The sequence below is a fragment of the Schistocerca americana genome, chromosome 7, assembly GCF_021461395.2.
Source record: "Schistocerca americana isolate TAMUIC-IGC-003095 chromosome 7, iqSchAmer2.1, whole genome shotgun sequence".
Taxonomy (NCBI): Eukaryota; Metazoa; Arthropoda; class Insecta; order Orthoptera; family Acrididae; genus Schistocerca; species Schistocerca americana.
Window position 1 is genome coordinate 554,146,073 of NC_060125.1, and position 13,494 is coordinate 554,159,566.

Here is a 13,494-nt window from a genome sequence, read left to right on the forward strand (position 1 = left end):
CGGATACAGTATGTTATCTGTTCTCTCAGCTCTCTCCTCAGTCTCCAAGCTCTCTACCCTGTCCACCCTCTCATCCACCGGATTCAGGACTGCCTGCCCTTGCTCCACTTGGGGGGCGTCTCGGTGGTGTTCCTCTGGCTCCCAGGACACGTTGGTATCTGTGGAAATGAGGCGGCCGATACAGCGGCCAAGGCTGCAGTCTCTCTTCGTCAATCAGCTATTCGATCGATTCCCTTCGCCGATCTATGGAGTGTTTTATGTCGTCGTATTGTTCTCTTATGGCACACACATTGGTCGACACTTCCCCCATAATAAATTGCGGGACGTGAAAGCTATTCCCTGTGCTTGGACCTCTTCCTCCGGAACGCATCGTCGGGAGAAGGTAATTTTAACTAGTCTCTGGATAGGGCACTGTCTTTTTAGCCATCGATATCTTTTAAGCGGTGATCCTCCCCCACTCTGTCCCCACTGCTCTCAGCTGTGGACGGTAAGACACCTTTTAATTGAGTGCCCCTATTTTACTCCGTTACGTGCCCATCTACAGCTGTTGCCCGATATATCGTCCATTTTAGCAGATGACACGCGCTCGGCCAATCGCGTTCGAGTTTATTAGTGCCTGTGAGATGACGTCAGTCATTTGAAGCTCTTTTTGGGGACAACCAACCCCTTTCTGTAGTGGATTTTTAAGCTTTCCTTCTGCTTTTAGTTTCTCCAATTTTTTGAGTTTTGTTCCCATTGCTGCTGGTTTCCATTTTCGTTTTTTTTACAGTTTCCTAAGTCACAGACCGGGCGCTAATGACCATAGCAGTTTATCCCCCCCCCCCAAAACAAAAAAACTATCCACCTGTCGGCTACATGATTTACAGTAGTCTTTTTGGAATCCCCAACCCATTTTTCAGCCAGTGTACCAACGCAGTATGACGAAACAGAGGACCACAAACGAAACAAATAAAAACAGGTGGGACTGCCACAAGGTGTAGATCAGTAGTAGTCAACGTGATTCCAACTGCCAACTAGAGGATGTTCCAACATCCATTGTGGGCAGCAAGTGGTAGGGACTTTCAAAACATTTACATTAGGTTTCCACAATTTTTTTTTTTTATTATTTATGGAAAGCATTTGGTAAGCAATTATTATTATTATATTCTTTATGTTACTGTAGCTCTGCTTTACAAATTTTATAATGCATAATTACTTTCCTAGTTTATAAATCATCATGATGTGGAACTGGTGGGTAGTTACATAAAAATGGTTTGCTTCCCTTGTGTAGATGTACAAATGTATGTAACTAAACTCAATCCTGAAGTCAGTCACTCATTACCCACAATTTGAAGAAGCAAGGGAAGAATGAAATTAGGGGTAACAGGCATTTATCAATGGTTCAATTATACATTTATTTTACAAATTTTTTAGTTCTCTGGTGAAATTATGTCGAAGCATCCCATGTATAGCAAAATTTGCTCAATCGGCACGATAGCAGCTGAGTGACCAAAACAAAAGATGTGGAATGGAAGCAGCACTGATATTGTTGATGTGGTGTTATGCAGATGGAAATGCCTCTCTCAGTTTAATTCACCAATACTTTAGTGACATCATCTCTCATCATCAAAAAAGTTAACTTTCAAATTTTGTCAACAAGAAAAAACACGTGACAACCATGTTCCCTTGGTAGATTTCATGCCATACAGTACTGCAATCAATGCAAACCGATGATGCTGTGATACCCTAAGAAAACTACAGTCAGCATTCCAAAATTTTAATGCTTTCTCACTGGGACTGTGTTTTTTCACAATAATGTCTACCCTCATCCAGCTGCTGCAACCAGATACTTTCTGGATCAGTTTGGATGGATAATTTTTGACAATCCTACCTAAAGTTCCAATCTCACTCTTACCATTTTCACCTTTTCACAAATTTTACATAGTCCCTAAGCAGAAATTATTTATGTCACAGTGAAGAATGCAATGAACAACTGTCTTAATTGACAGATGGCTGTTTACATTAAGACAAATTCCAAAGTTAGCCAATAAATATGATAAATGCTTAAATAACTGAATCTGTTACATAGAGAAAAACAGTAAGCTCCAATTGTTACGAAAAATATGAAAAGAGAACTTATAAGCAAACAGTTGTTATTTCATGGACCAGCCCAGTAGCATTGTAGCCACTTACATATTACTCTCACAGGCATGTAAAAGGCAAGAGTTGATCAATTAAGCAATTTGTATGGAAATATCCAATCTGGTACTTCATCCACAAATGGGATAAGAAAGTTTGATAAAAGTACCGTACCACACCACACATTTTACTGTTGGGTACAAATAGATTAGCTTTCTTCTCTTACAGATGCTAACAGTGAAGGCTTAGTGTCAACTAACTGTGAAAGATTAGTGTGCTTGTAAGTTAATGAACATTTCAGTTTGAACTCAATCACTAGTTTTCCACCTGCAAGTAAGGAGATAAATGCTCCTTATTTCATCCAAAAGATTAAGACTACAGAAGAATGAACCCAATTCTGGATTTTATGCAGATAATTGCCTTTATTTACAAAAATAAGTCTCTAAAATCATTTGGTTTACAAGATGCAGTCTTAAAGTGAACAATATAAATGGTGTTTACAAATATGGTACACATACAGAAATGCACATTGCGAAATACTGATAACAACAGCTGCTGTGCATAACAAAAGCTGCCATGAAAAACTTTACAAACACAACAAAAATAACAACAAAAATCAGCTAAAAACCAGCACTATAATAATACTGTCAATCTTTTTACCTACTGACACTTGTAAAATATAGAAATTGGTTTACATTTCACCAAACATGTGGACTTCTACAATTTTACGCATAGCGTCCCACAGCTTGTCCTGTGTTACTTTGTTGTCAGCTTTTGGGCTGTTAGCTATTACACGGCTATTGCTGAGATAATTCCCACCATGCCCCTCCAGCGATGGGGATAGGCAAGCGTGCATAATGGTTATTGCTCCTTGTGCAGGAGTCTGGAAAAGAAAACATATGTACAGACATCATGTTAAAGAGTTATTGCACGATACACGACTAACCACATTATCTATTTCAAACATGATTCACCAGATATCAGTGAAACTTCATTTTTCTTTCGAGTGTTTCAAAAACTTCCCTGGTTGCCTTTACAATGCACCGAGTGCAGATTTTCTGACCTGTTGGCTGGGTTCCACTCAAACTGAACAGGACACCCTAGAGATTGCTTGCTGGCCCAATCAAAGAATAACAGACTAACAAAAACCATGCCAAGCACCGAGGTGATGGCAGGTGGAGCACTGTAGAAAAGTCACCAACTAAGCTTACAGTAGCAAGCGATTTATTTAGCATGGACAGAGGCTTTTGTTGAAGAAAATCATGAGACCAAGCACTCAGTTTGCTTACATCACATCAGGAAACATTATCTCCGACTCCCATCTGATTAGGGATGAATGCATTTAAAGGTAATTTTAGGTGAAGGCAACTGTCTTATGGCAATTTTTTTATCATAATTTTCTATATGCTTTGGCATAGCCTTTTGACTGGTCTAAAATTTCTATGAGACAGTTTTATTGTTTAAAAGTGCTGGAAAACAATCACTAAGGCTGTGTGTAGTACAGTTGAGTTGGCTGGTTGGTTTGCATGGGAGGGCGTGGGTGTAAGGGACCAACAAAAAGGTCATCAGTGACTATCCAAGAGTGGTGCATCCAAAACTGATATTGTCAGGAGACTCATAACAGTAAACAGAGAAGGCTGAAAATGAAATGGACATCTTTTGTATTATCAGTAATAAAAAGCAAGATGATGAAGATAGGAGTCAGAAGATGGGCGACCCCAGGACTCTGCGTGCAACAGGAAACATCCCAGTCAAAGCTGTCCCACATGTGATAACATTTCAGTTAAAACAAAGCGCAACACCTGGAATGGAAAACTGGAAAATTATTCACTGTTGGGTTATAATCCAAACAACAAGGCAGGAAATCTGGGCTTGACACATTGAGGCAAGTAAGGAAGTTGTCAAAACGTTGTATAAAGAGAGAAAAAAAAAAAAAGTAACTTGGCTGCAAAACCCAGACACTTGGAAATTGTTTAAAATATGCTTTTAACTGAATAAATTGTCTTCTTGTCATCAATTTCAGTTTTAAAATGTTACAATTATTGTAAGTTTTCATGCCTGATGCCTCCATCTGGATGGACAACTTTGCTCAGATACCAAGTTTTACCCATGTCTTTTCATACAAAAATTATGAAAGATCAGTCCATTATTGTTGGAGGACAATTGACATTTCCCAGTAAATGTTGGGCACTCATACCCTGTAATTGGTGCAGAGAAACTAAAAAGATTCCAATGGGAAATGCAGGCCAAATACTTCAGTGCTAATATCTAAAGCTTCATTGAAATAAATATAAATGATGCAAGGTGATGACATACTTTTTAATCAAATTGTGAATACAGTGTTCTAAAAAGTTATTTCATTTTATAACATTAGTTTTTGCAAATTCACATTATTGTGACAAATGTAAAAAAACTGAAATCATTTCACGTCGTTCAATGTCCTTTATTTTCTAATCTGTAATTGTTGAAGTAAGAGTTCATACATGGAGTTAGCGAGAGTGTCTTATGTATAAGCTTAAAGTCAAGAAAATTAACAGTCTAACTACGAAAAAACAAACTACTTATTTCATGAAATTTCTTAATTTTAAACCACAAATAATTAAAGAAATGTAAAAACAGAAACTGAAAATTAAATAAGACACAAATGAAAATACTCTAGAAAAAGAGAAAACCAAACAAGAAGTAAATTTATAGTTCTGCCCTATTATGGAATTATTACTAATAAAATAGCCAAAACATTTAAAAATACAAATATAAAAATTGGGTTCCAAACTGAAACCAATGTTAGTAATATTATGACACACCACCAATACAACAGATCCATTTACCAAGTGTCAAGGATGTACAAAATTGGATGTGACAATTGTCACAAAGTATACACTGGGCATTTTCAACTTCTCGCGGCGTAATTTCAGCCGCGTATCGTCCGGCCATCTTCAGAGCGAGTCACAAGACTGACTACAAGGCGCCAAGCGCGGCCTTATATGCTCCACTGCGGCAGTACTGCGCATGCGAGTCACAGATGCTGGTTGGCGGCAGAGACATACGCTTACACATGCGCCGCCTGTGGCAAAGGCCTACGGACATTCGATGTGCTTATCGATGTTTGATCGGCAGCGGTGACACGATGACGAACAGAAGAAATTTTATTTGCGCGGCTGCATGCCCGAAATTTAATGGATTATACACTGGGCAATCTGGTAGAAACTTTCAGATACATTTTAAAGAGCACATAACATTACAATAACAGTACAAGTGCCTTTGCACTACATCTCCTCAACAACACATATTGGGAAACATTAATTGAAGTTCCAGATTTTTGCATTAGGCTAAGAAATGGAGCAAACGAATATCTTAGAACTAATCAAAATTTTCAGTCATTTAAAAAGTCAATCGGATAGACATGAGGACACCACCAAATCATTGCAATAAGCGAGTGAAGCCATCGTGGACTATAACATGAATCTTTGCTGCAGTCGGCACAGTGACTATTGTTATTTACAGCTTTTTATCCTAAGTTAGTTGTTTTATCCCATGCAAGCATAATACAGCTATTAATGAATAACTGAGCGATATGTATTGTGGACAAGAGATAAAGCTCAAGTTCCCATACACTTCCCAAAAGGATCAAAAAGATCTACAGACAAAAATTCTTAATAACTTCATTCACATTCTGCTATGACTAATCAAAAATCATCTATACAATGAAATCAAATTAAAACAAACAATGGAAAATCCAGGTTGGCATATCAACAATATAAGGAAAAGGATAGGTGGCTACTCACTGTAAAGGTGACACATTGGGCTGCAGGCATGCACAAGATGACTGTTACTCACTTAGCTTTTGGCCAAAGCCTTCTTCAGAAAAGAAAACTCACATGGAGTCTCAGGGCCAAGACACACTTTCCTCATTCCTTCACAGCCTCAGTACCTCTCCCATCTACTTTACCCGAGCCGCCTCAACCCAGAGTGCCACCTTCCTGGACATTGACTTCTTCATCTCTGATGGTTCTGTCCATACCTCTATCCACATTAAACCTACCAACAATACCTGCATTTCAACAGCTGTCATCACTTCCAAAACAAAAAAATCCTTCCCATACCTGTCAAAGGCTTTTGACTGTGTGAATCACAGCATTCTTTTAAGTAAATTAAAATATTATGGCATCACTGGTATTGCTGCAAAGTGGTTTCAGTCATATCTTACTAACAGAAAACAAAGGGTGTCATTATGTAACACTTCAGCAGTAGGTAATCGGACATCATCTGACTGGAAAGAAATTACATGTGGTTTTCCCCAAGGTTCCATACTAGGTCCACTATTTTTCTTGTGTAATTAATGACCTGTCATCTGTTACATTACCAGATGCCAAGTTTGTCTTATTTGCAGATGATACAAACACTGCAATAAATAGTAAATCAAATATAAATTTAGAAAGGCCAGTTTATCAAATTTTTACTGACATTAATAAGTGGTTCACAGCCAATTCACAGTCATTAAACTTTGAAACCCACTATATGCAGTTCATAACTTCAAGAGATTTCCTTCTGGTGTGTGTATAAAATACGATGACCTGGAAATGGAAGAAGTTGAGAGTGTAAAATTCTTGGGATTACAGCATGATAAATTCAGTTGGGAGCGACATACTAATGAACTGCTGAAGCGCCTAAACGCGTCTGTGTTTGCAATGCGAATGATGTCAGACACAGGAGATATAAATATAAAAAAAACTGGCATATTTTGCTTATTTTCACTCCATTATGTCATATGGTGTCATATGGTATCATATTTTGGGGTAGCTCCACAAACCGAGAAAAAAAATTTTTTAGAGTACAGAATTGTATAAGAAGAGTAATGTGTAGTGTAAATCCAAGAACATCATGTTGAAACCTATTCAAAGAATTGGGCGTACTAACTACAGCTTCTCTGTAGTCATTCCTTAATGAAGTTTGTTGTAAATAATACATCTCTTTTTCGAACTAACTGCCTAGTACACAGTAGCAATACTAGGAATAAGAACAATTATATATAAAGATTTAAAATCACTTACTCTTGCCCAGAAAGGAGTCTAGTATTCAGCAATGCATATTTTCAATAAGTTACCAGCAACCATTAAGAGTTTAGTTTCACACAAGGCACACTTTTAAATTATGTTTAAAGAATTTTTGGTGGCCAAATGCATCCATGAACTTCTCAAGTGCAGTAGACCATTTTAATGCAGATTTATTATACTTTAATTTTTGAGAATGCTTGGTTGTAATAGCCAAGTAACTAGCAACTGTGTGAATGATGGATTTAATGAAAGCAGATATAAGTATTAAACCTGTAAATATTAGAAGTTTAATTTTAATTCATGTACATAATTTTACTGTTTATTGACTGAGGATCATTAAAATTAATGAAACTCAAGTTTTTCTAATTACATTTTCGTAATGTGTGTATCTGACATGTTCCACACCCAGGAGGATCCCCTCGTTTGTGGGTCTACGGAATGAATAATTAATCTCATCTCACCTCATCACTCACGGATGGCATATCTGCAGGGACAAGAACTCCCTTATCCAGTATGCTGAAAGTCTCACCAAGGTCTACACAGACAGGCACTAACTCCCAGACCCAGTTCGCAAACAGATCTCCCACACCATCTGCCCACACACCCCTAAACCTCCTACCAACCCCAAGAATCAGCTACAAAGGAGTGCCCCTTTGTCACCCAATACCACCACGGACTGGAACAACTGAACCACATCCTTTGCCAGGGCTTTGATTACCCACCATCATGTCCTGAAATGAGAATCCTACTCAAGATCCTTCCCACCCCTCCAAAAGCAGTGTTCCATCACCCACCCACCTTCAAAACATCTTAGTCAATCCCTATGCCACTCCCAATCCCAACTTCTTGCCACAGAGATCATATCTCTCTGGAAGACCCCGGTGAAGGATGCTTCCAATCCACCCACCCAGCTTTTTCTATTCCAGTCCTGTCACATGCTTATTCTACCCTTACAGAGGCCAAGCCATTTGTGAAAGCAACCACATTGCACACCAGCTCTGCTGCAATAATTGCACAGCTTTTTATATTGGTATGACTACTAACCAACTGTTCACCAGTTGGAATGGCGACTGCCAAACTGTGGCCAAGAACAAAGTGTACCACACTGTGGCACAACATGCAGCAGGACGTAACATGCTTTATTCGAAAGGCTGCTCCACAACCCAGACAATCTGGAGCCTCCCCTCCACCACCAGCTTTGTTAAACTGTGCAGATGGAAGTTATCCTTACAACACTTTTTAGCCCAGGCTCAACCTACAATAACCTACTGCCTCACACCCTCCCCATCTGTCTTATCTCTTCCCCTATTCACATCCCCTCTCCCTCATTGTGTGCCGCCATCTGCCAATGCACATGCCCGTAGTTCCCCTTCCCTGATACTCTCCTTTACCACTGCCCCTCCCAACTCACTGCCCCACAGCCTCCCAACACCGTGCCTGGTAGCAGTCTTGTTGTGACTCCACCTAGTCCCCACATGCTCCACCAGACAGTAATCTTCTCTACCCCCCCCCCCCCCAACCACACCCTGCCATCCCTTCTTTGCCCCTCCAGACTGCTGTTTTTGTTCCACAACACCATTACATTCCAGTCCAAGTTGCCAGAGATGGTGATCATGTGTGCAAGAGTATGCTAGCTTGTGTGAATGTGTGCGCGTGGGGGGGGGGGGGGGGGGGCAAAAGCTAATGTCCAAGTTTTTTTTTCCTTTTTTGTGCCTGTCTGCACTGCAACATGTCATCTTCAAGGTGGCTAACAATCTATCGTTTCCCTTATAAAATTAAAAATCCAATCTACATTTCCACATATTATTATTATTATTATTATTATTTTTTTTTAAGTTTATTTTCCAAGCCATTTTATTCCTCGTTATTTTTCTAACCCTTCTCAAGTACACACAAAAATGTACCATACATGTGGTCACAGCACAGTGTAACTGAGGTCGTAGTATGGTGTTAGAAATTTTTGTTCCTTGATTAGCCGCTTGGGATTAGCCGAGCGGTCTAAGGCACTGCAGTCCTGGACAGTGCAGCTGGTCCCGGCGGAGGTGCGGGTCCTCCCTCAGGCATGGGTGTGTGTGTTTGTCCTTAGGATAATTTAGGTTAAGTAGTGTACAAGCTTAGGGACTGATGACCTTAGCAGTTAAGTCCCATAAGATTTCACACACATTTGAACATTTTTTTGTTCCTTGATTAGCATTACTCTTTGATCCTTGTAAATGTGATGTCAAACCATTATACAGGTGGCATAGTTTTCTGTTGGAGGTAAATGTATTTCCTATAGATTTACTTTCACATCATAACATTTCTATTCATGGGCACAAAATCATACATTCTATTTTACACAGAATCACAAATCAATTTAGACTGGCCTAGAAGGCTGGAACTAGTTGTGAACTAATTGTGTATGGTAGAAAATCATCAATGCCAGTTTATTTATTACATATGTTACAGTTTTCAGAAAGGCAGGATGTTTTAGAGCTTAACATACTGTTGATGAGAGGTCTTTAAAGACGGAGACTACACACAAATCGGGGAAGGAAACAAGCTGCGGTCCTAAGGAACTCTCCTGGCACTTGCCTTACGCAACTTAGGGAAAATGTGGAAAACAAATCTGGATTCCCAAATACAAGTTTAATATCTTACTACTGTGACACCTCACCTGGTGACAGTTTCTAGTCTGCTGAGGTACCATGCAGAACTACCCTTTCTATTATCATGGCAGATTACAGGGTTGATAACTTTCTGCTAAATGTAATAGCACAGGAAAAACTAAATTTATGATGTCTTTCATGCACTACTTGCACTCACTCATTGAAACCAATATCAGAATAAAAGTGACTATTTAGCTCAACATATTGCCTGCCAACTATGAATTCTCATAGCTGACCAGCTCACTGTTGGCCTCAACTACAAATTAACTCATACAAAGGGAATTTCTACATCAAACTGGGTAGCCAATACCTGTGTACTACATGTTGTGGGCATCAGTAATATGCATAGGTAATTGTTTAGGGTTTGTATACCATAAATATCATATTCATTCCAAGACTACAGTACCTTCAAATTACACAGAAAAGGTAATACAACTAATGTTTACTTTCGGAATAAACTGTATCCACTGTATCAGAAATCTTAAAAAAAAAAAAAAATAAATAAATAAAAAAAAAAAAAAAAAAAAAATCAAGTTTTGTTGATAAACTAAGGTTTTTAAGCACTCTTCTACAAAGAGAAACAAGCATTCTTCACAAATCAAAAAATAGTAATGCAATTTGTGATGTTTCTCTGGAAGTACATGCTCTGCACATCTTTGTTGGCTGTTCTTTGTTCTCTGTAGCAAGTATGGTTTCTACATAAGAAAAGCTACCTTGTAGTTCTCTAGGTATTTTGCTCCACCTATCAGTGTTGTTTGTGGTGCATCCTATCATACCAAAGTGATCATCATATTTATTCCTTTACTATCATCTGTCTCTGAATACCCACTTTAAGATGGTTTGCACAAACTTACACTATTCGAGAATTTGTTCATAACTCATTTCATTTTGTTTGTCCACATTAGTTAGATGCCAAAGTTCTCCATCACTGAGCTTCCTTTTATTACTACCAAATTTATCTACAATGAAGACCAGAACAAATACTGATGCAATTAAAATGAAGACATGGACTGTATTTTCGAGTATGCTTATCAATATGTAAAGTAGGAACTGACTGATAACAATGAGTAATGTCATCACTAACATACGAGCAGAAGTTTCTACTCCCACCAAAATTTTTCTTTTTTAGATTTCAGTGGCCGAGATGGACTATGCATGAGATGACAATCCAGAATGTGTAAATGGATTAATGGAGTTTCTGGGAGCAGTTTTTTTTTTTGCCATGATAGTAAATGTGCTTAAATTCATCTAGAGAACAATGTTTCAGGAAATTTACAAGCAGAATATTCATAGTAGAGCTGCTGCTGTCAAAGCACTCTGCTAAACCAGGTGAATGTACAGGAGAGAGTAGTACTGTGTATGGAGCACAAAGTCTTGACTGCTTTTTACAGTGGGATGTGGAGAACACCAGATACAGCACACAATCTAGACTGTCATTTCTCTTCCAGCTGTGTAGGTACTGCAGTTCTTTGTGTGAAGCACTTGGCTGTGATACTTGTGCCCTTTTACAGTTTGGTTCTTGCTTCTTTGAGCTCTTGATTTTTCTCAGCTGCCTCTGTAATAAGTTTTCTTTATACTTTGATAGCCCTTTGTATGTATTTCACAAAATTTTTGAAACTCCCTGGCAGATTAAAACTGTGTGCCAGACCGAGACTCAAGCTCGGGACCTTTGCCTTTCGCGGGCAAGTGCTCTACCAACTGAGTTACCCAAGCACGACTCATGCCCCGTCTTCACAGCTTTACTTCTGCGTGAGTAGCGTGGGTAGCTCAGTTGGTAGAGCAGTTGCCCATGAAAAGCAAAGGTCCCGAGTTCGAGTCTCGGTCCGGCACACAGTTTTAATCTGCCAGGAAGTTTCATATCAGCGCACACACTGCTGCAGAGTGAAAATCTCATTCTGGCACAAAATTTTTGTTTATTTACAGTGTTCCAAAACACCTGTTCTTACTTATTGTCTTCTTTACATGCACTGGCTTTGACATTTTGTTTCCATTTTATCTTCTCAGCATGTCTAACACTTCCGACTGCAATTTCTCCATTCTGCAGGTAACAAATTTTACTATTCTAATCTTTTAACATCAATTCCCTAAATTGGTTGTTAAATGAGGTTGCCAAATACATATGTATTATGAGGGTGATTTTCATGTCTGGTAGATTTCCATGAAAGAATGCAATATTTTTGTTGTGCCTCGACTGTTGGTAAGCTTTATTATTTTAAGGATCATACAAAGAATTTCAATAATGTACAGCACACAGTTCATTGTTGACAGCCTTTTGAATTTGTCAGTGTGTCAAATGTGATTGGAAATGAAGAAAATCAAGTTTCGTGCTATCATTACACATGTTCATTTGAAGGGTTGGACTGTCACACAAATTAAAACAGAATTGGATGAAGTTTACATGGACTCTGCATCATCACTGAAGACCATTTACTTCTGGATTAATGAATTTGAACATGGCCAGACAAGCACTGAAGACAAAGAGCAGTCCAGCCGTCAAACTGAGTTCACCACCACAAAGGAAATCATTGGCAAAATCCGTGACATGATAATGTTAGACTGCCAAATAAATATTTGTGAGATTGCCGAGATTGTGTGCATCTCAACTGAGTTGCTGCTTAATATCCTGCATGGACAATTGGCTATGAAGAAGCTGTATGTGAGGTGAGGAGTGTAATTGCTCACAGTCGACCAAAAGCACGTCTGGCACAACACTTCAACACAGTATCTGGTGATGTTTAATCACAATCTGCAAGACTATTTGTGCCGATTTGTGAATGTTGATGAAACATGGTGTACAGTGGGGGCCCATTATTGAATAGATTGAATAGTATAAAAATCTGATTTTATTTTTCCACTTTATGTTTGTCAATGCTTCATGCCTGGCCACTAGTTGCAGCGCATCAGTCATGTTGTGCAAAACAGGACAGAACCACTTTGAAACTTACGTGTTGAACCATCAGCAGCTAAACTCCATGTTGCTGATGAGGTAATGCTATCAAACTGCATGTCTACAACTGGGCTGTCCAATAGGGAGGGTTGGAGGTGGTTACATGGGGGTGGAACCGCGGTCAGCCGCTGGGAGTGGACACACTGTCCGCTCTCTTCTGCTGGCAGCTTCTGACCGTTGCCCTTTCAGTTTTGGCGACTTCTCTAGGCCTGCCTTTCTTTATTTCTTTCTTACTGCATTAAATAACCATGCTCTTAAAACATGTTTGACATCTTCACCTCAACAGGTGCCCACTGCTTTCCCTTCCTCACCAATCCTGACACTTTAACAATGGATACATCATTACATGCCAAAGTCAAAACAAGGGACAAAGGCTGATGAAAGTGTACCGAAGAATGCGAAGACCATTTTGTCACATGGTAAGGTGATGGTGACTTTTTTGGGATTCCCAAGGAATAATCCTCATAGATTACTTGGAGAAAGGCAGAACAATGAAGGGACCCTATTACGCTTCATCGTTGGATCATTTGTAGCTTGTGTTGGATGGAAAAAAAGCTCTATGCCTCCACATAAACTGCTCTTTCACCAAGACAATGTTCCACCCCACAACTTGAAACTTTGGTTGCTTGGAATAAATTTTCCATTAGATGAGAAGTGACAGTTGCAGTCAACGAGCATTTTGTAGCATTTGACAAAACCTATTTTTTTAAATGAGATGAAAAGGCTG

General features: G+C 39.1%; 1 protein-coding gene across 1 annotated transcript in view; it reads right to left on the reverse strand.

Annotated features, from left to right (window-relative positions):
• Positions 1 to 2,537: 2,537 nt before the first annotated feature.
• The window catches only part of LOC124621872 (dehydrogenase/reductase SDR family member on chromosome X), a 66,601-nt gene continuing 55,644 nt past the window's right edge, over positions 2,538 to 13,494 (reverse strand). The window contains exon 6 of the mRNA XM_047147336.1: positions 2,538 to 3,001. Coding sequence (XP_047003292.1) covers positions 2,810 to 3,001 — 192 coding nt within the window. The 3' untranslated portion in view covers positions 2,538 to 2,809. The remainder of the gene's footprint in view (positions 3,002 to 13,494) is intronic.